General features: G+C 40.3%; 1 protein-coding gene and 1 long non-coding RNA gene across 3 annotated transcripts in view; one reads left to right on the forward strand and one right to left on the reverse strand.

Moving 5' to 3' along the window:
* Positions 1-19,479: 19,479 nt before the first annotated feature.
* Positions 19,480-27,007, reverse strand: part of ARHGAP5 (Rho GTPase activating protein 5) — a 39,861-nt gene continuing 32,333 nt past the window's right edge. For both annotated transcript variants that reach the window (XM_079954367.1, XM_079954366.1), the window contains exons 6-7: positions 24,290-24,395; positions 19,480-23,557 (exon numbers count right to left, since the gene is read on the reverse strand). In XM_079954367.1, coding sequence (XP_079810493.1) covers positions 23,227-23,557; positions 24,290-24,395 — 437 coding nt within the window. In that variant the 3' untranslated portion in view covers positions 19,480-23,226. The remainder of the gene's footprint in view (positions 23,558-24,289; positions 24,396-27,007) is intronic.
* On the forward strand, positions 24,402-26,926 carry LOC307204479. The gene is made up of 2 exons (XR_013833709.1): positions 24,402-25,111; positions 25,577-26,926. It is a non-coding gene; the product is annotated as an uncharacterized lncRNA (long non-coding RNA).

Genomic DNA, 27,007 nt, shown 5'->3' on the forward strand with positions numbered 1-27,007 from the left:
CGCAGGATTTAAGTTGAATAAACAAAAAACCAAGGTACTGGAAAAAAAATTAACAAATGTTGAAAGGGATAGATTCCAAGAGGAAACTGGGTTAGTGGTGGCAAAGAGTGTAAAATACCTGGGGATTAACATGACATCCAAGAATGTAAACTTATTTAAGGACAACTATGATAAGTGCTGGACTGAGATAAAGAAAGATTTAGAAATATGGTCAAACCTGAAGCTTTCCTTGTTAGGTCGAATTGCTGTAATCAAAATGAATGTATTGCCTAGAATGTTATTTTTGTTTCAGACATTACAAATTGTTGATAAACTGGACTGTTTCAAGAAGTGGCAGAAAGACATATCTAAATTTGTCTGGCAGGGCAAAAAGCCCAGAATTAAGTTTAAGATACTTACCGATTCTAAAGAAAGAGGGGGGTTTGCCCTGCCGGACTTAAGACTCTACTATGAATCGGCAGCTTTCTGCTGGTTAAAAGATTGGCTACTTCTTGAAAATGCAGACATTCTAGATTTGGAAGGATTTGATAATAACTTTGGTTGGCATGCATATATCTGGTATGACAAGGTTAAAGTGTATAAGGGTTTTAAAAATCATATTGTCAGGAAAGCACTATATAATGTTTGGATACGGTACAAAGATCTATTGGAAAACAGAACTCCCAGGTGGCTTTCACCTATGGAGGCTAAGGAGGTAAAGAAACTTAATATGAGAACCAATTGGCCGAAATATTCTGAGATTTTAGAACAAGAAGGTGGTGAATTTAAACTACAAAGTTATGAGAAAATAAAGTCTGAGGTACGAGATTGGCTCTATTATTTTCAAATAATGGAGGCTTTCAAACAAGACAGGAAAATTGGCTTCCAGGTGGAGAAATCGAAATTAGAAACAGAATTGTTAGAACCCAATACTAAGAATTTATCAAGAATGTACAACTTGCTGTTGAAGTGGAATACAATAGATGAGACAGTGAAGTCTGCTATGGTTAAATGGGCACAGGACATAGGTCATGACATTATGTTTGCTGACTGGGAGCAGTTATGGACCACAGGTATTAAATTTACGGCATGTAATGCCTTACGAGAAAACATTATGAAAATGATTTATAGGTGGTACATGACCCCAGTCAAGCTTGCGAAGATTTATCATTTGCCCGATAACAAATGTTGGAAATGTAAAGAGATGGAAGGCACCTTTTTCCACCTTTGGTGGACCTGCCCAAAGATTAAGGCCTTCTGGGAAATGATTTATAATGAAATTAAGAAAGTGCTTAAGTGCACCTTTAACAAGAAACCAGAGGCATTTCTCTTGGGTATGGTCGGCCAGTTGGTGTCGAAGAAGGATAAGAATTTCTTTTTGTACGCTACTACGGCAGCAAGGATTCTTCTAGCAAAGTATTGGAAGACACAAGAACTACCCACGTTGGAGGAATGGCAGGCGAAAGTGATTGACTTTATGGGACTGGCAGAAATGACCGGCAGCATCCGCGACCAAGAGAAAGAGACTGTGGAAGAAGATTGGAAGAAATTTAAGATGTATCTTAAGAATTATTATAAAACTGAGGAGTGTTAAAATGCTGAGGGAAAAGAAGACGTAGAATTGCAGCGATAATTGGGTTTAAATTTTATGGTGGAATAGAAAAAGAGGATGAATTTATATTTAATTGGGCAAGAAAGGTTGCTGAATAATGGTACTAAATTAAGGATGCAAAAAGGGAAAGGTATGGGGAAGTCCGGGAAAAGAGGGTTATGGAAATAAGGTTAAGAAAATATGAGTTTTTTGTTTGTTTGTTTTTATGTTGTTTTTTGTTTTTGTTAAAAAATTGGAAATCAATAAAAATCTTTATAAAAAAAAAACAGAAAGAAAGTAGTTGGTCAAGCGAGCCATAGACTAAAGAAATGTTGAAAACCTCTGCATTGGGGGCTTGAGAAATCATGCATCCTGTAGGGTTGAGCACCAGACTTGGGGCAAGTTAGCAGAGAGCTTAGCTTCTCCTCTGAAGCTTTGTGCAAACCAAAACTCAGTCCTCACTTCAAGAACCGTCTCAAAAATCTCGGAAAATACCCTTGTTGCTTCACCACTGGCACATAATGCCACAAAAATGTAATTATATTAATTCATCTTATTTCTCCCTCTCTTTCTGGGGCGGCTGCCTAGAAAATGAAGCAGCCTAGCTGAGGTATATTTCCTATATAGGATGTACGTTAATGGATATGCTCTCACAGACGCTTTTGGGCTCTTTCCGGTAAGGCATTGCTGAATAAAACTCTGACTAATTGGGAATTTGGTGTGAGTGGGAATTTGGTCCATATTGAACCATAAAGGGGAATTTTCTCTCACATGTGAAAGGCCCTCCCTTTTGTTCTACTACAGCACAGAGCAACTTATTTGGTTATCCTAAGTCACAGTAGTTAACTAATAAACCAAATCCATTAACTTGAGAAAGGAACTGGTGTGATACAAGATCCCAAGAATTGGAAGGGACCCGGGTTACCATCCAGAACGACCTCCCAAAAAACTCATAAATAAACGAATGAACAGGTGCAGGAAATGGGCAGCCAAAGCACTGAAAAAGCCTCCAGGTATTTCCTCCACTTTGGCATATAGAAAAACCAAAGTTATTTCCACAATGAGATCGCCCACTACAAAAATGTGCCAAAACATATACATTTTGTACTGTAACAGCATGATGTCATATTAGCCAGAAACAGCAGCCAAATGCTGGTTTGAAGTACATTATTTCCTCATTATGAGTGTTCTATGCATATTGCAGGGAGGGGAACACAAAACTGGATTAAATCAACGCACTTTTCCAGGCTTCCAGCTCCTTTTGGAAATTGGGGACGTTTGGATTCCTACAAAAGAAATTGTAATTTCCTTTCTCAGGCAGATTGAAAAGGGAAATCCATTACATATTCTCAGTTTGCTTTTTGGTTTGTCGCCAGCAAGCCTGTGAAAAAGCCCTGTCTATCGGCACACAAATTAAACCTCCCATAGCTTTCAAGACCTTTAAAAATGAAAGGCAAAAAGAGACAAGCCCTTAGCAGAGGGAGGATTAAGCAAACAGAAATTCAGTGTCTGAAAGAGCGCCCCAGTCATGATTTGGGCAGGATAGTTTGTGGAGTAAAGTCTTTGATAGTGACATTTGTTGTTGTTGTTTAAAAACTACTGGCACATGTTTAACAGCAGGGTTTCCAAAGAAAACACCCACATAAATATCTTCTTGCTGCAGGAAAACAGAATGAAAGGAATCCATGCAAATATAAGGGAGGAAGATGACATACAAAAGTTTAAATAATGATGCCTATTCAGCTTGGACCTTAACTGTTCTCTGTTAACGGGAGCAAAAGATGCTTTTAAGTCTATGAACAGCGGGTTTTTCCTAATACAGTGGTACCTCGGGTTAAGTACTTAATTCGTTCCAGAAGTCCGTTCTTAACCTGAAACTGTTCTTAACCTGAAGCACTACTTTAGCTAATGGGGCCTCCTGCTGCCGTCGCACCGCTGCTGCACGATTTCTGTTCTCATCCTGAAGCAAAGTTCTTAACCCAAGGTACTATTTCTGGGTTAGCGGAGACTGTAACCTGAAGCGTCTGTAACCTGAAGCGTATGTAACCCGAGGTACCACTGTACTGTTTAACATAGAAACCAGGAGATGGATGTAGAGAAGGACTCTCTTTGTGCAACATGGCTAAATTGGTTTTCTCCCCTCTCTGCCATGCTGTAGTTCCTGCACACACCCCAAAACCACCTCCTGATAAAATTAAACTTACTCTGGTTTCAGAGCATGGGTGTAGTAGCTGTTCCCCCAATCAAGGAAATACCATATTTTTCCATGTATAAGACGCCCCCTATTTGGGGGGACTCAAATTTAAGAAAATGGGGGAGAGTTGTTGAGCTTTTTGGGGGAGGATTGCCCAAAGTTGTTGAGTTTTTTTGGGGGGGTGGATTGCCTAAGGTTGTTGAGCTTTAGGGAGGAATGCCGAAAATCAGACTGACAACCGCTCGTGTATCCAAAGCACATAGCAACCAGCGTTCACACACCCAACTGGCACAGCAGCAGCCAATCCGAAGCAGCCCTTGCCGTAGCAACCAATCACCCACCAAATCACCGCTGACAAGTTCCTGCAACCAATCACCAGTTCCTCCTATGCACTATCCGTGTATAAAACGACCCCCGTTAGAGGAAAAAGAACCCTCGTCTTATACATGAAAAGGTAGGGTAAATAAAAATACTTAACTAACAGACCAACTGCACTGCAAATAACTTGGTTCTGCCCCCCTAACATAAAGCTACCCTCCTAAAATAAATCCTGACTACGCCTATGTTTCGGAACATGCTTACTTAAAGTTACAACACAACATTTTCCTGGGAGTAAGTCCTGTTGGACAGTAAGACAAACCTCTGATAGGATTGCACTGCACCTCATGCTTTTGCATATGCTATTTATGAACAGAGGACATGTTCTCACTTAGCTCAAAGATCATTTTAAGTTGTTCTTAGTGCTCCAAACGTACACTTTAAAAAACTGTGAAAAAATGTTTCCAGGGTGGTTTGATAGTCAATCTCTCTGACCAGGGAGCTCTGGGAATTGTAGTTTGTAAGTGGAACAGGTGACTCCCAACAACTGTAGTTCCCGTAATTCTTCAAGGGAAGTTATGACTGTTTAAAAGGGACACGGGTGGCACTGTGGGTTAAACCACAGAGCCTAGGACTTGCCGATCAGAAGGTCGCCGGTTTGAATCACCGCGACGGGGTGAGCTCCCGTTGCTCGGTCCCTGCTCCTGCCAACCTAGCAGTTCGAAAGCACGTCAAAGTGCAAGTGCCCAGAATTAAGTTCAAGATACTAACTGATGCGAAAGAAAGAGGGGGCTTTGCCCTGCCAGACCTAAAGTTGTATTATGAAGCCGCAGCCTTTTGCTGGCTAAAAGACTGGCTACTTCTTGAGGACACTGATGTATTGGACTTGGAAGGGTTTAATAATGCCTTCGGTTGGCATGCATATCTATGGTACGATAAGGTTAAGATTAATAAGGTCTTTAAGAACCATATTGTCAGGAAAGCAGTTTTTAAAGTCTGGACAAAATACAAAGACTTATTGGAAAATAAAACTCCGAGGTGGCTTTCACCTCTGGAAGCTAAGGCCCGAAAAAGACTCAATATGGAGGCCAACTGGCCAAAATATTGGGAAATATTAGAAAAAGATGGAGACAATTGGAAATTGCAGAGTTTGGAGAAAATGAAGGATAAAGTGCGAGACTGGTTACATTACGCTCAGATTAAAGAAGTTTTTAAAAATGACAAAAAGCTAGGGTTCCAGGTGGAGAAATCGAAGTTGGAAACAGAATTGTTAGAGCCAAAAACTAAGGTTTTATCAAGAATGTATAACTTGCTGCTGAAATGGAATACACAAGACGAAATGGTTAAATCGGTTATGATAAAGTGGGCTCAGGATATTGGGCATAATATTATGTTTGAGGACTGGGAAAGGTTGTGGACCACTGGGCTGAACTTCACTGCATGTAATGCTTTGAAGGAAAATGTAATGAAAATGATATATAGATGGTACATGACCCCAGTTAAACTTGCCAAAATATACCATTTGTCTGATAATAAATGTTGGAAATGTAAAGAACATGAAGGAACATTCTTTCACCTCTGGTGGACTTGCCCTAGAGTGAAGGCCTTCTGGGAAATGATTTATAATGAGTTGAAAAAGGTATTTAAGTATACCTTTACTAAGAAACCAGAGGCCTTCCTTCTGGGCATTGTCGGCCAGAAGGTGTTAAAGAAGGACCGAACATTTTTTATGTATGCAACAACGGCAGCAAGGATACTCATTGCCAAGAGCTGGAAAACTCAAGATCTACCCACACTGGAAGAATGGCAGATGCAGCTGATGGACTATATGCAACTGGCCGAGATGACTGGCAGAATCCGAGACCTGGGAGAAGAGAGGGTTGAAGAAGACTGGAAGAAATTCAAGATTTATCTACAAAAGTATTGTAATTTGGTTGAATGCTAAGAAGGATGCTAGATCATAAATAATCGCCTACCACTGAATTAGATTGAATTTGACGATAAGCGAGATTGAGGGAAACATAAAATTTGTGGAGAATAGATTAAATTAACTGAACAAAATTTAAGAATATAAACAAGATGATAAATTGCTGGAAAAAATTTATAACGATGTAAGTGGGAGTGGGAGATGCGAGGGAGTCCAAAGAAGTTCTGAAAAATGTGTTATGATTCATGTTACATTGTTTATTATTTTTGCATTTTGTATTCTAAAAAATCTTAATAAATATTTATAAAAAAAAAAAAAAACAAAGTGCAAGTAGATAAATAGGTACCACTCCAGCGGGAAGGTAAATGGCGTTTCCATGTGCTGCTCTGGTTTGCTAGAAACGGCTTAGTCATGCTGGCCACATGACTCGGAAGCTGTACGCCAGCTCCCTCGGCCAATAAAGCGAGATGAGTGCCGCAATGCCAGAGTCGGACATGACTGGACCTAATGGTCAGGGGTCCCTTTACCCTTTACCTTTTAAGACTGTTTAAAGTGGTGTGATATTGCTTTAAATGCATAGTGCAGAGAGGGCCTAAGACACCTCTGACTTTAAACAGTAATTTGGTTTGCACGTATGTGACTCTCCGTCTTCACTGGACTTGATTTGCCATTGAGATGTTCTGGTATCTGCAGGATAAGGACTAATACTTCCAAATCTCCTAGAAATGCTAAGTAGCATAATTTATTGAACAACCTGAAAGTCAACGAGAAAATATATGAAAAAGCCCAGCAGGCCTTTCATGTATAGACACACTGTCTGTGTTAGTTATGATATAAATGGAAAAGAAAGCCAGAATAGATTTTAGTCACTGTTTTTCATCAGCAATCGAATCCTCTTAAACACCTGATTTTAGTTACTTTTCCAATAAAAGTTACACTCTCGTTAGTTGATAAAACTGGCCAGTCCTAATGTTATTGCTGACTAGCTTTTGGGCTTTCACAAATTTATTTTAAAATGATTCTCTGTTGCTATTAGGGATTCCATCACGTTATGGGATTTTGCTACTTTAAGTAAGATTACTATGGCTACAACAAAGCAGGCAGAATCTGAATAGATTTGAACAAAAATTGGGTTGGGTTTAAGCATTTTTGGCACATCTTTTTCTCCTCTGGAGCTCTCCACAACCCCCCAAATTTGCTCCAGAAGGTCCCCCAACATTTCAGGGCTTTGGGAGCAGCTACAGGGGGGAAGGGAGAAAGAGGAAGCTCTGTTCCCAATTGTTGATGCCATGCAGGGGCGGAGGAAGGGGGGGTGAGGTGGGTGCGGGCCACCCCGGATGTCACCACTGAGGGGGGAGACAAAATGCCGGGTGGCACTCACCGCGGGGCCTGCAGCACACCTATGCCATGCGTTTCTCCTGGGAGAGACGCAGAGGCTTGGGCACATGCAGCCTCCACGCTAGCCAAACGGTCCGCCCACTGCCTCCCCCTCTAACTGTAGGGCGACTGAGTGGGAGGAGGCAGGAAGATGCTGGAGGCCCCACAGTGTGCCCCGTCTCTATGGGTGGCTTGGCCTACCCTCACCCTGCCCCTATAGGCAGCTCGCCCTGCTCCTGGGTGCACTGCCCCAGACGCCCGAGTGGCTTCCTCCACCGCTGGTGCCTGGGTGCTGGAAGGAAGTCCTGCTCCCTGTTGAAAGGCCCAGTTCCATCTGGGCTAGGGGGCAGGGCCCACACTCACTCTGAACAGCTAAAAGGCTCCTGGGAGGCCACCAGGACATTGCTGGAACAACTCTTGGGTTGGGGCAACTGGCTAAAATGTTTTACAATGCTTTAAATGGTTAAAATTTTGGTTCCTCTATTTTGTTTTTGTTGGGTTGGGGTTCGTTAAATGTTTAGTTGTGGTTGGCGGTTATCTTAAGTTGGGCATAACTGTAAACTGTTTATTGTTGCTGTTGGTTTCTATTGATTTATTGGTTTGTTTGTTACACACACACACACACACAGACACGCAAAACCAGCTGTCCATTGCACAAGGGGCCTGCCACAACTGGATATCACCCAATCTCTTGGTTTTCATCTACTCAACAAATGCATGCTACGCACTTGTGGACTGACTTAGAAATGCTCAAATCTCAAGACATCCATATTGGTATCACCCCCCCCCCACACACACACACCATTAAGATAAAAGGAACTTCAGCAGGGTTGGCATATTTCAAAAAGTGAAAATCCAGACACAAAAGCTTTGGGGGGGGGGGAGTTGTTGTTTTGCAAAATCTTGGAATAAATCGAAGTTTTTGAAGCTATTTTTAAGGGAAATTGCCAAAAACAACACCAGACGTATGACATCCCTAATTTCAGTTAGTTCTATCTGCTCAGTTTAGAACTTAAACTTCATGTGGCTTGGTTGCAATACACAATCCATTTTCTACCCAATACTCTTCACAGATTCGCTCGAAGGCAACTATTAAAGACCATCTGTTCAAGGCCACCTCAAAGCTGCAGTTTCTGGAACAGTGGTTGCCAATAACAGTAAAAAGTGCTAACAGGGTAGAAAGTTCAAATCGCATTGCAAATGCTTTTAATTTTATTTAATTTGCATTTTATTGGTTGGTACGTCCTAGAACCGCTGAATCCTAGTCATTTTCAAAGCAGTACAGGTTACCTGTGGTCTAGTTGTCAGCTTAAGTTTTCACATCAGAATAATAATATTTAAAACTTGGCATCAAGGGCTGATATAGCTAGGCACTTGTCAATGCTCTGCATCCCAATGGTGGTGGGGGGTCACTAACAAGAGACCTGGACCTGCTCCTTTTCATCACCATTGCAACCTGCTTGCCTGCCTGTCGATTGCATTGGCCCAGAGTGAATGAACAAATGAACACCAGTGGTGGTAAGGTGGGGCTGCCGCTACCTGTTTGTTCATAGGGTGTATCTGGAAAACAAGCAGGAAGTACAATCATGAGATAGTGGAGCAGGAGCAGCTACCAACAATGGCATGGAAGGGAGAGAATCTGTGGTATAGCCAGCCTCATATAACAAATATTCCTTAAGTCTAAATGCATGAAAGGGTTAAGACCATAGTGTAAGCTCTCCTGTCAGTCTTAGCTAGGTCACTCCTCCTCACCATGTGAACTCCTACGAGTAAAGAATTTTGAGTTGGTTTTTCCAAACTCAGACTGTCTGGCTTTGTGTTTCTATACAAATAATTTAGAAACTTTCCCCACTTTGGAGCCTAAGTTTTATTGCCTGTGTTTTCTGACTGCTGTATGGAAAAGCACATGAATCTGACCTTTGAAGAGTTTGTAAGTAAACTGCTTTTAACTTACCAAACATATGGTCTCTTTCTGTGCTAAGGGAAGAGGAGAACTTTGGAAGCAACTTAGAAAGGGATATTTTAAAGCTCTAGCTGCCTACATTTCCATGCCTTACTTAGCTGCACATCATGCGATTCTAAATCTCTGCCCGGGTTCTCTCACCAAAGAGTACTTGCCCCAAACCTAGATCTTGGCATCCAGGATTTCTCATTTTTCTACCTAGTTTTCCTTTAACCAAAAGGGAAAAAACCCAACAGAATCCCTGAAGCCACTAAGTATGGCATGCTAAAGACTCCTTCAAATCCTGGTGCTGGGGCTGCCCACAAGTTAACTTCTAAAGCAGGACCCCCCCCCCCGATGTTGTTGGGACTCCAGCCCCCATCAGCTCCAGCCAACATGGCCAATGGGAAACATGCACCTACAGGGCACTTCCATGGTGTCTGTGGGATCTTGTTCCCCCATTCCCCCCCCCAAAAAAAAAATTATAGGCTTGAAAGAAACCTTTTGTTGTAGACGATAGGTAAAAATAACTCAGAGAGTCCTGGACTGCTGTAAAAACATGGGTAAGTCAATCAGAAACACCGACAAACAAAACAATATGTTTCTGCAATGATTTTTATTTGTTTCATTTTCAGTCTCTGTAAAGCAGACGTCCAGTAATCTCCCCTTTGACATTGCCATCATGATCCTACTTATCCCCTCATTAGACTCAGTTACTCACCATCTGCTTGTGCTCAAAAAATCAGGAGGCAGGCATAAACTCCATTCTAATGTGCAAAGCAAGGTGGCATCTGTAGCTATGCGCACGGGCCAAGAGGCTATCTGGCTGCAACCCTGATATCAATTGCGGTAGAGAAACACACAGCTGGTGCCTCAAACTTGTTAAAAGAAGACAAATAACCTCTCCGTGTTTTTACTGGAGCTTATCATAAAGGCAAGACACACAGAGCAAATTTGCTCCAAAATGCAGAAAGAAGTCAGGAAAAGTGCCTGTTACAAACCCAATGGGCTAAGAATATGAGCGAAATATATTGGGCATGGTTATTGAATGGCACTCTCTTTTGTGTACTCTTTATGTGCATATTAAGAAAAAATTAATTAAAAGTATGCTCAGAAGAGTTGTGCTGAAATTTCTCAGAAGCTGCTTCGCTCAGAAAATTTGAGGGATTTTTTCCTCCTGGCCTCCCTAGGAAAAATAATATTCTCTGACTTTATTATTTCTGTGCCACTGACCATTCCCAGAATGACACTGGCAGAGCAATCCAAACCTTCCTTACTGGGAGGGGCAAGTGGAAGTATCCCTTTGACCAGTTCTCGCATTTTAGCTGCCCTCCCACCAGCTGCTACCATTTGAGTGGCAATGCCCATCAACTGAGGGAGGGAGCACAGGCCCCTCAAATATTTTATTGGGGGGTGAAGACCCCCTCAGTCCCTAGAAGTTGGCTCCTATAGTTAGAACAGCCTTTATCAACCTGGTGCTCCCAGCTGTTATCCAACTCCCCTCAACCCTTGCTGACATGGCCAAGTGTCAGCGATGAGGGTAGTGTAGTCTGGAGGTCATCAGGTTTGCTGGTGCTGATGTAGAAGCAGGACTGAGAAATGGGCAGGCCTTTGCTCTCAAGTATTTTAACAGACAAGTGTCCAATATCAGAAATACTAATTATTCACACTTGAGAAACCAGTGCATTTTAACCGAGCTGTTCAATCTGAGAACAAGCAAGAATCCGTTTACAGTAACATTTTTGAAATACCACAGCCTCTGCCAGGGATCTAGGGCTAGCTGACTTGGAGGCAGCCACAGCCAGTCTAGGACGGAGGAATCAGTGGTAATAATTCCCATGTGACATTTTAGGCAGGGGTGTGACTTGCTGAAACATTCTCCATTCTTGGGCTATTTAAACAGTAAAAGGAAAGTGGCGTGAATGCATTTTTTGCATTCCTGACCTGAGCTATTTAAGAGCTAACACTCTCCCTTTCTGTCAGAGAAAAGTGGGGTTATAGACTAAACAAATACACCTTAATTGATGGATTGGATGGCTAAAGAGTAATGGTGCTTGCCTCAAAACCTTCCATTAAGAGTTTGCTGAAGTTTAAAATCTTATCGGAGTTTATAAATTTAACAGCATCACTAAAATACTTCTTGGGTCCAAAATGCTGCAGAATATATATTACAGATTCCCGATCCTTCAGCCAGAAAGGGGGGGGGGACCCTATCATAAGCACACTATTAAAAACTAAGCTGTGATCTCACCATTCCCTACATTAAAAGACCCCATATGTAGGAGGTAACTCAGTGTGTGCTCTAGGAAAGTTTTGAGGGATGTGTCCTGCCCAAAATTCCTTTGGCATCACTTCTCTGGACTGCCTGCATTTCAGATGGTTAGACTGGAACAGGGCAGAAAACCTCAGGCTTGATGGCTGAATCCAGTCCTCCAGCTCTCTCTATCTGGCCCAGGCCACATTTCTCTCCTTGGTCATGTTCTTCATTGACCCTGCTTCATATCCTGTGTGCTTTTGTCCAGCTAGAATGTGAACTTCAATTCAGATAATGTAGGGCTGCCATATGTACAGGGATTGACGTCCAGGGGGAATTTCCAAAAGGTGGCATTTTAAGGTAGTGCAAGTGTTGCGGCTATATGGGGTGCCATGCTGCAAGGAACACCACAATGCTGTAACATGGAGTGCAAGAGGCAAGGGTGCTGAATTTTAGCACTGCACAGGGCACCACTAAAATTTGAGAGCCAAAAGTCCACCACTGGACCCACCAACCACTGGCATGTGGTACTTGAAATTTGCCCAGAACCCCCAGTGGGCCAGACAATGTTCCCACTCCTCTGCCAATTGTCTTCACCCCATCCAACACTAATTCTATGAATGTATTTTTCAGCCATGCAGTTCTACAACCTACTGTGAGACCCAGAACAATTTCACTTACCTCCTTTGTTTGACTGCATTAATTAGGCCTTAACTGTGCAGTTAGTGGAGGTTCACTGACAGGATTTCCCCCATCAGCTTCAGAAAATCCATTTTATCGCAACCCTAACTGCAAGTGAGGTCTTGGGGAGGTAGAGGAAATCATAGTTTTGAAATACTGGAACACAAAGCAATTGTGCTGAAGCTAGAAGTGTAACCCTAACCATATCCGTAACATTTATTTTGATGGTCTGCTATACATTGCCCATATGCAGTACTGAAAGCCTTTGCTTAAAAATGGGAACGTTTTCAAGAATTCAGCAGCACCACCAGCGGTTTTTGGCCGTGTTGCATTACATTAATATCAGTCTTGCTCTACAGATGTAGAATCATATAAGGAATATATGAACTCCAAAAAATGCCCAACAAATGAAGTTCTGATTCAAGCATCTCCAGCATCTGGAGTCATTAATGTGTTACTGCAGTGTGTCTTGACATATTAAGCCTATATGTCATTTCTCATGCATTTTTGATGGGACGAAATGTGGAAGAATGTAAATGTTTGCCTTGAACCCACCGTTTAATACCAGGGTATAATTGTCGCAATCCTGCACCAGCTGTTCTTTAAAGGCTGTTTTGTGACAAGGACAGTTGGCTCATGTTCCCGTTTCAGAGAAATCCAATGTAATATAAAATGCCAGCAATATTTTTGGTCCACCTAACCTTTATGCTCCTTACCACACTAAAACGGAAGCTAGAAATATTGCAAACGAAGCACTTCCCTTGAAATTCTATTGATGCTACAGAAATGAAACTTTCCTGAACAGGATATATATTCACTGTAAAGAACATATGCAAGAACTGAACATTTGGGAAAAAATGACATGAGTTTGCATCCATTGAATATATGCCTGTCATGGACAGGACAAAGTCATAGTCGAAATAAAACTAGACTGGTAAGTAGTCTGTTCATTATTTCTTCTTTGTGGTAGGAGGCAGGGAGAAAAGTATTGGAGCGGCATGATGCCATTTCCAATAGCCACACCCACACACTGCAGGTGAATGGAAGCACCATATGGAAACAGGTCTACTATGGCTTGGGCCATTTCTAGACAGCTTCTATTTTGGGGTGGGATTCAGTCACATACTGACCAATTCCGTTTGCACAACTGAAGCTGATTTGGAGCTCTCACGCAACAAGCCCGTTTCTCCCAAAAGATCGGGCTTTTTTGCAAGAAGGAAAGTGATGGGGAAATGCAATGTGAGATACCACTTGCTTTGACACAACATAGCCCTGCAAAGAAATTAAGAGTGGATGCTGATTAAATAGGCAGCATCACCTAATCACCCTGCTGACAAATTGGGCTGAATGCTCAGTAAGCAGGTCATCTGGAATGTGGGATGTACTCAGAAGGCCATCGTATTTGAAGTCACAGAAGTTCTCACAGGACCAAACTGGCTAGTAAATTTGGGCTAATGTGAGAGGATTTTCAACATGGTTCATCTTTCTCACTTGAATGTGAATTTTTGAAACAAAAAAGTACCAAAAATACTAAAATATTAAAAACTTGTCATGTGATGTTTTAAGACATGCTGGTTAAATTAATCTGAAAGATAAGCAGGTTCCAGTTAAAAATAACAGAGCACTGTTAAGTCTCACACTGTATTGTACCTAAGTATTAACCCCCCTATGGCACAGGGCTGGGTGAAAGAACAAAGCTTGCTAAAAACCACCTCAGGCTTGTCAGTATTTTAGCTCTATTAGCTGATATTTTAGCTCTATTAACTGCTACACTACACTACACTACACTACACTACACTACACTACACTACACTACATCACCTGTCACTATTTAGAAAACAATATATATTCTGTGGTGATTTCTTCATCTGGTTGACTAATCAAATAATAATAATACTAATACTACTACTACTACTACTACTAATAATAATAATAATAATTTATTATTTATACCCCACCCATCTGGCTGGGTTTCCCCAGCCACTCTGGGCAGCTTCTAACAAAACACTAAAATACAATAACCTATTAAACATTAAAAGTTTCCCTAAACAGGGCTGCCTTCAGATGTCTTCTAAAAGTTTGGTAGTTATTTTTCTCTTTGACATCTGGTGGGAGGGCGTTCCACAGGGCGGGCGCCACTACCGAGAAGGCCCTCTGCCTGGTTCCCTGTGGCTTCACTTCTCGTAGCGAGGGAACCGCTAGAAGGCCCTCAGAGCTGGACCTCAGTGTCCGGGCAGAACAATGGAGCTGGAGACGCTCCTTCAGGTATATCACACTCAGAATGTTTACTTTCTCTTACAATCTGTTCCAGCAGACTTAATACCTTGGTTAGTTTTAGACCTCACTTAAACAGGCTAGCGCTTACCTGTGTTAGTGTTTCGTGATATAGCCATCTCATTTTAAACCTGTTTCCTGCAAGCCATGTGCCATAAATATGGAGTCTATCAGCAGTGTGTACTTCACCAGCAGCATGCTGCCGCTTCCCGACAGTTCACTGCATGCCGTTAGCTCCTTTAAACAAACGCTCTCCACATATCACCAATTTGAAATTAGTCCCTGTAAAAATCTGAAGTCATATCCTTTTTTCTGAAACAGACTAAATCCTGCTCCATTTCCAAACACACTCAGTCTCAGACCTACAATAATATTTTAATTTGAGGAACCCTTCTCCCGCCAGGTTGTCTTATTTTGGCCTGTAAGGCAACGTTAATCCTGAAGGCAGCATTGCTCCACTGCCCTTGATGATATACTGTGTCAAGGTGCGGTGCTGGCAGATCAATGATTGTAAGTTGGAACACAAAGAGCACAAGCATTCATCCTCTTCCCAAGTGAAATTTAATTCTGTGTTTGTTGTTTTGCATTGACCTACCAAAGCCAGACAGTTCATAATACTTGCTAGTCAAGTGAAGACTTTCATAACTGCTTGTTTACAGTAGCCAATTTGTTATGCTATATATACTATTAGAATGTTTTGGCATGACATCTCAATAGATTAGGAAGCCATAATGCTTTCTATAGTAACCACTATTCACACCTTTTGAAGGAAAAGGCAAAAATCAGCAGTCAGGGGACAGTTACTGTCAAAGTTGCCACATTTTATAAAAATCATACAATCATCTAGCACTCATCTAGCACCTTGAAGTCTTGTGCAAAAACACAAGAGGCCACAATCTGCAAATATGACCAGAACCTGGCCAATTAGTTATATCAATATTAGTAGAATTACACCACAACATATTCCTGGAACAGACTGTGCCTTTTACATGCCAATTCCTTAATATGGTAGCCATCAACAGCAATATGTAATTGCATTGTTATTCATTATTTTCACCAGCCAATTTCAACATTACATCTGTCACCACAGAATGTCTCCTACGGAGCCTCATCCAAATAATGCATTCAGTGTCCTGACCAAATGTACTTTGGAGCAGCTGAGTTGCGATTTCTTGTCCAGGAATGACCAAACAGTTGCAAATAATAAATTGCTCAAACCAATTCAGTGCATATTTATAACTGCAATTTGAGTCGAAACATCTTATGCCCACTTTTCCAAGGCCACTGTGGTGCAGTGGGGCTGAAAAGCTGGACATAGGTGCCCAATCAACCACGAGGCTCTTGTTTGTTTGTTTATTATTTATCACCCACCCCTTTACTCTAAGGTCCCAGGGTGGGTATTTAAACAATACGGTGGTACCACGGTTTCCATACAGCTTAGTTCACGAACAACTTGTAATTCCAACAACGCAAACCCGGAAGTAGGTGTTCCAGTTTGTGAACTTTTTTCGGAATCCAAACGTATCCGGTTTGAGTGTTACACTTCCTTTTCCAGGGGCACACTTCTGTTTTGAGTGCCCCCGCTCCTGCTTGCACGGGAGTAGGAGCTGGATCGAGGCTGCTCAGCTGGAGAGGTGCAGGCTCCGTCACACTTTTCCACTGCGGGGTGCGTGGCTGCGTTCACCTCAACAGAGAAGTTTAAAGGAGCATAGCATGGCAATTTTGAGACAGCCCGACAGCTGCCTCAGCAGCAGTTTAGGGGCTCTCAGATGCAGCTGCCGGCCTGCCTCCACCTTCACCACCCCAGCAACTATTCCACCTGGCTGCCTTCAGGTGGTGCAGGGGCTCTGATGCTGAGGTAGAGGCTCCTTTAAACTTCTCCCTTGAGGGGAGTGCAGGCCCGGACCCCTCAATGGAAAGTGTGAGGGAGCCTGCACCTCCCCAGCTGAGCTGCCCCGATCCAGCTCCTATTCCCATGCAAGCAGGAGCTGACGGGGATCTCTCAGCTGGGAAGTGGAGGCTTAGCACTTCCCAGCTGAGTATTCAAAATTAAAATTGAAACTATCCAGAAAACCACAAAGGCAACGAATTTGCAACTCATGAAAAGCAGCAACGCAACAAATTGAAAAAAAGCAAACCAACCGCAAATGAATCGAAATCACAAAGCATAAAACAACACTGACCCTAACCCTAATTCTAATCCTTACCCTAACACTAACACTAACCCAATCCTAAAATTAACCCTAACCCTAACCCAGAAATGGTCTTGTTAGATAGTACAAATCATGCTAAAATTGCTGTTTTAGGGGTTGTTTTTAAAAGTCTGTAACGGATTAATCCATTTTGCATTACTTTCTATGGGAAAGCACACCTTGGTTTTGGAACGCTTTGGCTTTAGAACGGACTTCTGGAACGGATTTTGAGAACCAAGGTACCACAGTACTGAGATTTATACCACACTTTTCAATCAATTCCCAGGGCATCTTACAAGGAAGCAAAAATTACAATTAAATTTCACACACACACAAAAACCTAGCACAATTTTAAAACAGCAGCATGAAAGCAAACAAAGGTAGAAGCATGGAAAAATCAAGATTTGTCTTGGTAAGGCTAAAATGGCATTCCAAGCACCTTAAGGGGACATGAGGGAATGAACATATGGGGTGGGATTTCCCCTGAAGACACTCAAAGCAGCATAGATCGTGTTCCCTACCTTATTCTCACAATAAACCTGTAAGGTAGTTGAGGCAGAGTGCAACTAGTGATCCTCATGCAGGATTTGAACCTTGGTCTCCATTGTCTGGCCAAGACTCTAAACCACAATAGCTGTCTTGTATAAAGCATTACGTGTAAGTTCAATGTATGTGAAGATGCAGAGCAACAAAATTCTGAGTGCGCTGACATTCTAGCCACTATCGACACGTTTTCATTAAGAAAAAGGGTTTGAGAATTATATCACATCTTAGTAGTTCAGCCAATGTCTATGAGTTTTTTAGATTGGAAAGTAGCAGCCAATCTTTTTTTCAGTAACGGCTGCTCACACATTTTTGTGAACATCTGTACAGTGGTACCTCAGGTTACAAACCCTTCAGGTTACAGACTCTGCTAACCCAGAAATAGTACCTTGGTTAAGAACTTTGCTTCAGGATGAGAACAAAAATTGTGTGGTGGCGGCGCGGCAGGCCCCATTAGCTAAAGTGGTACCTCAGGTTAAGAACAGTTCCAGGTTAAGAATGGACCTCCAGAACAAATTAAGTTCTTAACCAGAGGTACCACTGTACACATAAGCATTCTGTACACATCAGATGCATGTGTTGAGTGCACCCTCCTACGACAGCATGTCATGTTCACCCAAATGACCCAATGTAAGGTTGGATGGTGGGGAGAACTCAGTAATTGTCCCCCCCCCCAATGCTTAAACAGAGAGGAAATTATAGATAGTACTTTTGATGAAGTGGAATTCAGGGCATACATTTCTTCAGTACATGCTGTAGTGAGCTTTCACAATTTTATGAAGAATAGTTTTTTCATGTTTTTATGAGACCAGAAAAGGGTTCCAACGAATAGCTTTTAACTATCAACAAGAAAACTACCGTGAGGTAATTTAGTCCACATGCATTTTCCAGTTGCTTGGGTTTGCACCCATTGTTGGCAACTACCAGGAAGTTGCAGGCAAACCTGAGTGCCCTGCATTCAACCAAAGCAATAATTCATTCCTTCTGTCCATTCAGATGAGTGAACTTTTGATATTACATAATATGAGTGAGGGTACCAAACACAAAGTAATAACCCAGCGAAAGTAATAACTAGGGAACTTGAGACTGATTTTCCTACTCAAAAAGACAGAGGGTAGATCAGATTTGAAGGGACAGCCCTCCCTATTCCAGCCAATGTCAATTTGCAGTTTCCTAAGTCCAGAGAAGGGAAAGCTGCCCAAGACAAGTGCATTTCTGCCATGAAAATTTGGGGGAAATAGCATGAGTTAGGCTAACACAGAATGCCAGAGAAAAATAAATAAATAGTGGCCAAACATGCAAAAGCTTATAAGCCCATGAGCTCCAACGACAAATTTAAAAAATGACATTTTTGCTTTACGTATCTATCAGTGGAGCCACTACTTGCTTTGTGTATAAAAAAAAAATTATAAAAGTCTAATTATCTTCAAAAGTCTGCTGATTTTTGTATCATGGTTATTTCACAAATTAAAATTAAATGAGTGGAAATAATTTCTTTTTGGTGGACGGACGCCTCACATATTGCAGCCTTAACAGAAAACAAATCTTCAGCAATGTGAAGTTTCAGTAGAAGTGTAAGAAATACATTCTAAAGGTTACATGCATAGAAGTCCTATCTTAGTTAGCAAGAATGGCAAATTTAAAGGATTTATGTCTGTCATGTTTTTTCAACAAGTTATCAGGGTAGCATATAACCAAAAATAAATCATATTTAGCCTGTAACCTATTGAGTTGGATCCAGACTTGCATAAAGCGAAACAGGTGTTTCTGTGGGTCAAATGCTATTTTCTGGCTGTTCTGCAGGGGCCTTCTATCTGCCAAAAGCCTGCTATGGAGAGTTGGGGAACACTCAAGAAAGTACGTGAGATGGTGCTGATAGCTGCTATAGGGAAGTGATTTCATAAAAAGCAGCCCCTTTCCTCCAGTGGCAGGAAGATCCACTAGATCTCAAATGCTTTTATTTGTGGAAGGGCAAGTTTGGATCCACTCCACTGTGTTCTCCTCTTCATCAATATACATATAAATCTTGCTCATCTATATTAAAAAGTAGATTTTCCTTTCTCCCAAATTGTCATACTACATTTAAATAAGGTAGCCTAAATCTGTACTGGAAATGCTTTACAATTTGTTAAAAGTGAATTTCAAAAATACCCATTGCAGAATTTCACCATTGTTTGCCCTTCAGAAGTTGAATATGCAACTAAACATTATACACAGTAGGCATCTTAATGTTTTATTCATTGCATTCTGCATACAGATAAGCTTCACCGATATTTAATTCACTGTAGCATTCTGTAGGTGGTGTGACAAGATTACATGAATTATAAAGAACTTTAAAAGTATATATATATTCAGCTGATATAGCATCACAGTTACTGTAAAAAAAATCACAATGGAAGCTAAGGCCTAATTTTTAAAGTTCTCCAATTAGTTCATTTCTTTACCATTTTAAAGAGAGATTAGAAACTAAACTCCAGTACCTCAAAAATAAACAAGTCAATGGTAGTTTCTAGCGACCAGTATTCAAGTAATGCAGAAAACATACAATGAGAAAAATTGTTGCTCTTCATTAAAGTTGTATACCTATTTACACTATGTTAAAATCCTTAAAGTTGAGTGTAATGTAAAAATAATCTGTAAAACATCATTTAATATAAAATACCACTTATAATGTATTATGTGTGAGACTAAACATACTCATAAAATGTTCAAATACGCATTAGACACACAACAGCATGATGCTAAGCACAGCTATTTAGAAATAAGTCCCACCAACTTCAATGGGCCTGACTCCCTAGTAACTAAGCTCGGGATCATAGACTAAGGCTATAATCCATGTCACTGATTCTCAATGGAATTTGCTCAAGCACAACTGTGCCAAGGACTGCAGCCTAAACTGTTTATTTCAGAAACACACAGAAAATAACAAAGGTCAGTATGAAGCATGAGGAAATCAAACTGACAACTGTTGAGCACTGTTCACATTACTGTAACTGACCAAATTCACAATATCAACAAATTGTCTAGGACCTGAAACATGGGGGCAGGGAGTAAGCGATAAAGGATTGCTTCACTAGCCAAAATGAGCAAGCCAAACTGCGGGATGAGTAATCATTCTGTGTAGGTCAGCTGTTTACAACATCTATGACATGCATAGGATTCTCACAGATTCTGAGGGGCACTTGGCCTCCAAAGACCATGTGTGTCTGATTTGCCTCCTGTTTTCCCTTAACAACCAAATGTTTTAAGCGGGTATGTGTGTATGAAAAGCTGCTAAAGCAAAAAAACGACAGGCAAAAGAAAAGCGGGTTGCTGAAAGCCTTCAGAGTAGCATCCGTAGCGCTTTAATTTCAACGTAAAGATCACAGAAGGAGCAAGTAGGTGACACATGCAAGTATTTTCCAAAGTGTTAACAAAGCTTGCAACCTAGGGGCACCATTGAGTTTTATGTAGCAGCAGGGAGTGCTAAAGTTGCCTTCAGATTATGGGATATGCAGATACAGACATACCTGTGCATTGTTGTATGCCCTGTGCATTGCTGTAAGGCTGCCTTCTCCACCCCAATGCTCTGCAGGTATTTTGGACTACAACTGTCACCATCCCTCATCATGCTGGATGGGGCTGATGGAAACTGGAACCCAAAACATCCTGGCAGGCACAAGGTTGTGAAAGGCTGCTTTGATGTGACAGCCATGACGGTGGATCATATTCTAGGCCAACTAAAGAACAGCATTCTAACTGGTTATAGGGTAAGCAGAAGTTCCTAACAAAAATAGGTTGTTTCAAATAGTTGTCTATAACGACTTGAAAACAAGTTCTGCAAACCTATCTGATAGGTAATAAAATAGTATATCAACACGGTGAACTAAATTACACTAGCTACAAAAAAATGGAATTCTAAGTGGAAAAACAAATCTCAACTCTCATTCTGTTAGACAAATTCTTTAAATGGATATGAATGAAAAATGTAAGCCTACTTGAAATAGAAATAAGCTTTTTCTGTACAGTTTGATGCTTTTGTTTAAACCATCTATAGTAGAAAAATAAATTCTTTAGCAACCTAGAAACAGTTTATAAAACTCTTGAAGTTTAATTTTTTTTCTTAACATGCCTATGTTAAACTGATAGCTATAAATAAAAGCTATTTAGACAAGAGATGTAATGTAAAACAAGTTAATGCTACTACGTTTATAGGACGAAATTTTATTCTTGTATTTATATCCTGTGTGCTTTGAATTTGAATAGAGGGTTTTTTGTGGTTGTTATTTAAAAAAGATAGTTGCAAGAATATAACACAAATATAAGATAATTTATAATATACAAATACTTAACAGCAGCCTGTTTAAGGAATCTTAGCTAGAATGATAAGCCAAGTCATAATTGGAAGTACAATACCTAGGACATAACAAGTGAAAAAGGCAATTTTTATTTTTGAGAAATGGAGCAAAACTCTTAAGAAACTTAATTCTTAAAATGAAAATGCAGATCAATTCTTAAGAAGGTTGAAATTCAAAATTGTTCTACTTGCTATATTAGATAGCAAACTGAATGAAAATTACAATAGTGTCTATAAGGTTTTCCCATCTACTCAAGATATCTCAGCAGCTGAAGAAATCGGGGTTGTTGATTTTTTGAGCAAGAAAGAAACTCAAAAAATATTTTTAGGATCTGCAATAATTTGTTGCATGATAATTAGCCTTCTATCACATTTACTGAACACCAAAGATTAACCAAGGATGTTTAAATTAAGCAGCATTCTTTTACAGCAAAACTTGTACCAATGTAAAAGAAAAATAATTTTAAAATGGTGCAAAAACAGTAATTTTGAATTTTAGTACAACAGATCACAGAAAGAAAACCACATGAATACATGTATCATTTTATGTACATATTAAGATGCTTCAGTACCCAAAGTATTTATTGCTATATATTAGCAATGCTTTTTTATACCTTTAAAGGGCCACAGAAAAATATATATAGCGTATATGTTAAATTTAAGTCCTAAATAGTTTGGTTTAGCAAGTTTACACTACAACAAAATTTTCATTTATGTATGAAAAGTTATATAGCCTTATATGAAAATGTCAAACTATTTTCTATATACTAGATGAATTCCCAGTGGGAAAAATTAAAATTTCTAAAATATATTAGATTAGGTTTACAAGACCATCAATGATCTTTCAAACATGCAGCTGTTTACAGAATTAACAGTATTACAAAATAAGGGAAAAATAGGTAATAGCAACATTTTTGCACAATGGTTAAACTCACTTTTACAATAAGCATGTCCTTGGTATTGTGCTGTAAGAAAAAATAATTTTATCAACCCCTCAAACAAAAATGTCCACAGGTTTCTTGAAGAGAAATGGAAGGTACAAGAGTGTGGTATTTATAACAGTACAGCTTATGCTCTTTCTGAAACAAATTGTACTGTAGCATAAGTAGTTTGGAATTTACAAATAAGATACAACTCTATTTTAGCTGTCCACAGCAAAGGGTTAAATGGGAATGAAACTGCCAGGAAAAAAGGACATTAAATAACAAAAACAGCCCTAAAGCAGGCTGTAAGCATTGAATGTTCCATAAATGATTTATTTAATCATTACATTTCTATAGAAAAGTTTTATTCACAATATATTGTGACAAACCGTCACAGGAATGATAGTGATTGCAATAAATGTTCATGCAACAGCAGCTTTGCACTTTAGTTATTTCTGGTTCTGTTTTTTTAAATTAAACCGCTCCAGTCATGCTAATCAGATAATTTTGACCTGCAGTGTTTAAGAAACAAGGAGTATAGTATGACTACAACAGAAAGGTCTGAGCTTGAATCCAGGTGTTGTCATAAGTACTATCGTTGCTTTTGTATCTTGAAACATGCATGTCTAGTTTTCCTTTTCTATCCAATGCCAAGCTGCCTACAATCATCTTCTTTTTGCTATCAGTTGTTATATTTAAATAATCCCAAGAGGATCTGCTTGCAACTGGGGTTGTATCAACTGAGGTTGTAGAGGTGGCGGTAACTGTAGTGGTATGATGGGATCCACCATCTGCACTGGGTTGGAAGGTGGAGGCTGGTGTGTCACACTGTCAGAGGTTTCTAAAATTTCTCCACTATAAAAGAAAAACTGGCACTGTTGAATGAATGTCTCTATTACGGACTGAAGGATCTTGGTGGTTGATAGAAACTCTCTGTTTTCAAAATCAGGTCTCATTAATGTTGGCCAGAAACAGATAGATAAGTTATCTGCAGTCATAAGATTGGTTCTGCTTTGTTGACTAACCCTACAATAAGAATAAAAATGTTGAAAGCATTAATTGTTCATAAATTAAAGTTAAGAAGATAAAAGTAAGTGCATTTAGAAATACTCCACACAATTGCTTTAAAACATCCAGCAGTAGCAACTTTTAGATATAGGTTCTGGTTAAACATTACATCCAGAATGCAAGATGAAAGAGAACTAGTCTTGGACTTGTGTCTACCCACACCCATTCTCCCCAAGTGAACATTACTACCACATACAGTTTTATACAAGAACTCCATGGATCTGCTTTGTATCTGCATGGATTGCTAGATTGCGGAGATCTATTAACATCTACCCAGAAAGAATGGGCTGGTGTTAATAAAACACATCAAAACCCATAGCTCAAAAACAGAAGTAACAGTTACTTACTACAGTACATATCCACATACATCCATACAGAACACTAGACACTAACAATGTGTTACAGGAATACTGCAGACAAGGCTTTCTTGTGGTGTTATCAGTTTTCAAACCAATGTTGCATGTGCTCATGTGTGTCACTGGCATATCATAGAACAGCAGTTTAAACAGGGCAAAATGGTATAAATAACTATTCCTTATAGATATTAATGAACAGTGCAATCCTCTGCATGTATATTCAAAAGTAAGGTATGCTGAGGCCAATGGGATTCACAACAAGGTATAAGTGTACAGGACTGTAGCCTAAATTCTATTAGCAATCATTTAAATAGATAATTTGAAAAACAAATACCTGTTCAGATGAGTTATTACATATCTGAAGACATCGTAATTCACTGGATGGAATTTCTTCACAATTTCTTTTAATTCATAGAGCCTCTCTGTTTTATCAAGGATTTCTGCAGAAGAAAGGATTTTTTTGCCAAATATTGAAAAAGGCTTTGAATGTGAACAGTATTAACAAAATTGTGAAGTTAAACAATGGCCATCTGCTGATCAAGTATTCTATGCTGTCAGTTTCTCACCCTCCTTCCTCATACAGTGGTACCTTGGTTTAAGAACAGCCCTATTTACGAACTATTCAGTATACGAACTCTGCAAAACCAGAAATAGTGTTCCGGTTAGTGAACTTTACCTTGGTCTATGAACGGAAGCCAAATGGTGGAAGGGCACCAGCAGCGGGAGGCCTCATTAGGGGAAGCGCGCCTCGGTTTAAGAACGGTTTCAGTTTAAGAACCGACTTCTGGAACGGATTAAGTTCGTAAACTGAGGTACCACTGTATAGGCTAATTTTGAGAGAGTTGAGAGAGAAAGAGAGGCAGCAAGAAATGCCAGGGACTGTTTCAATTTGAAAATGCTCAAAAGTAGAGTCCCTCTCTCAGAGACTTCTAAAAATACAGCAAAGCAGTGTATACCATACAGAAGATACAATGAAATTAAAGTATCAATAAAACATTTTAAAAATCCTTAAGTACTGGTTGCTGTAAAATAAATTCACTTTTCAAAGGCGCATCTACTAAACAACACTGTTTTTAGGTGATTTCTTTAAAAAGGCAGGAATGATTCCTGTTGAATCTGTACTGGCAGGAAGTTGCCAGGGCCTGCCACATTATAGGTCCTGTCAGGGAACTGCCATCGGTTCAGGAGGGAGAGAGGAAAAGCCAGATGGATTACAGAGAGCCCCCAAAGATCGTGGAAAGATCCCCCAAAGATCCTCTGCGGGGGAGAGTAACCACGCCTCCAGTGGAGAGGAGCTGCAGGGTTCGGAGGAGGCGAGGCGTTTCCAGGACACCTTGCCTGGGCAAAGCGGGAAGGGGAGAGGTCCACCGTTACTCACACCCTCCTTGCACAGTAAGGTTTCGCGCCGAGAGGGGAGGCGCAGACTGGGCGTCAAGAAATTACTTTGCTGGGGAAAGTTTAAGCCCCGCCCACTCACGGATTCTGCCAGTGAATGAGTCAGCCACGGGAGAGTGGTGCTCTGGACAGATAAAGTTTATTTTGCACCAAAAGCAGGCCTTCACAGCTGAGCAGGGAGGTATTTGCCTGCTTGCTCTCAAGCAACCCCTTGGAAACCTAACAGGTCCTTAAAAGTATTTTGGGCCCAAGTTGTTTGGGGTTTGGTGCATTAACACAAGAACTCTGAACCTGGCCCAGTAGCAAACTGGCAACCAGTGCAGCTCTCTCAGTAACTGGGCAACATGTTGCCAGTTGCCTCCTCCTGTGTGCAGTTTGGCTGCTACATTCTGCACTAGCTGCAGTTTCTGTAAAAGATACAAGGATAGTCCCACATAAAGAGCATTACAGTAGTCAATCTTGAGATTACAAATGCATGAATGAACATGTATTAAATGCTTTTATTGATTTATAGGAAGGCAGTACTGAAGCCACAAAATATTTTTACAGCATATTTTTTAGAGAACAAGCATATAGACAAGCGAGTGGATTCTCAAATGCAGGTAGCAACCTGGATTCTTGCCTAGTGATTGGTGGGGCTGAGAAAGAAGATGCTCAACTGGTACTCCAAATAATGTTGATAGGTTTTTGTGGGTATATCCAGGCAAGGGGGCAGGCAAGTTTCATAAAGTTTGAAACTATGTGTACAGAATTTTAGAACATTTATTCACAGTGGAAAGTTTCACAAATGTGATTCTTATTCATGGATGAATGTATTAATTTGTTCAGACTACAAAGCCTATTAGAAATCTCTCTAATTACCACACTCACTATTATAAAATGGCTGCATAAGTTATCTTTACAGATAATTTACAGGGAACTGTAAAATTCAGCTTTGTGGAAGAGCTGCTAGCAATATTTTTTAAATGCTTTAGTAGGATGCGCTTTACTAACTCTTGTTTTTAGTAAAATCCCTGGGAACTGAAGTCAGCAGTAAGTTATAAAGGATGTTGCTTCCTCATGTAATTCTACATTTAGCTATAAAATGGCAAAGATCTGTGCTTTTAAACAGCATGCATGGTTTTTTGCATGGGTGGCAGAAGCTTTACACATATATTCACAAGCACGTCTATGCTTTTCAGAGAAGACAGCTGGGAATGCTACATGCTTATAGTTTTCTGAAGTGCAGCCACTATGTTTTATATAGCCGTAATAGAGAGACAACCATCACCAATGAATTTTACTTCAATATTTATCACTATAAGCAGATTTTTCTATTTATTGGAATTTTCCAAAGATATTCAGAAACAAAATATATTCCAGAAGACTGGGAGTGGGTTCCACTCACTGAACACTCCTGCTAATGGAAAGACAATTTTAACCAATTTGTGTTTCCCTCATGAGCTACTTGCACCCACAGAAGTAAAAAATCTGCTCTGCAGTGGAGAGGGGGCCTTTGGAACAACATGGGAGATGGCTTGGAAGGCTGCCAAGCGAATAGGAATCAGCAAAAATAAACCCCCTGACTTCTATGAGCAGAATCCTCTACTGCATTGCTACTTCTTTAGCAAACAGCATGTTCAAAGACAACAAACAGGTTATCATACCACAGCTATCT

The sequence above is a fragment of the Podarcis cretensis genome, assembly GCF_951804945.1.
Source record: "Podarcis cretensis genome assembly, chromosome: 1".
Taxonomy (NCBI): Eukaryota; Metazoa; Chordata; class Lepidosauria; order Squamata; family Lacertidae; genus Podarcis; species Podarcis cretensis.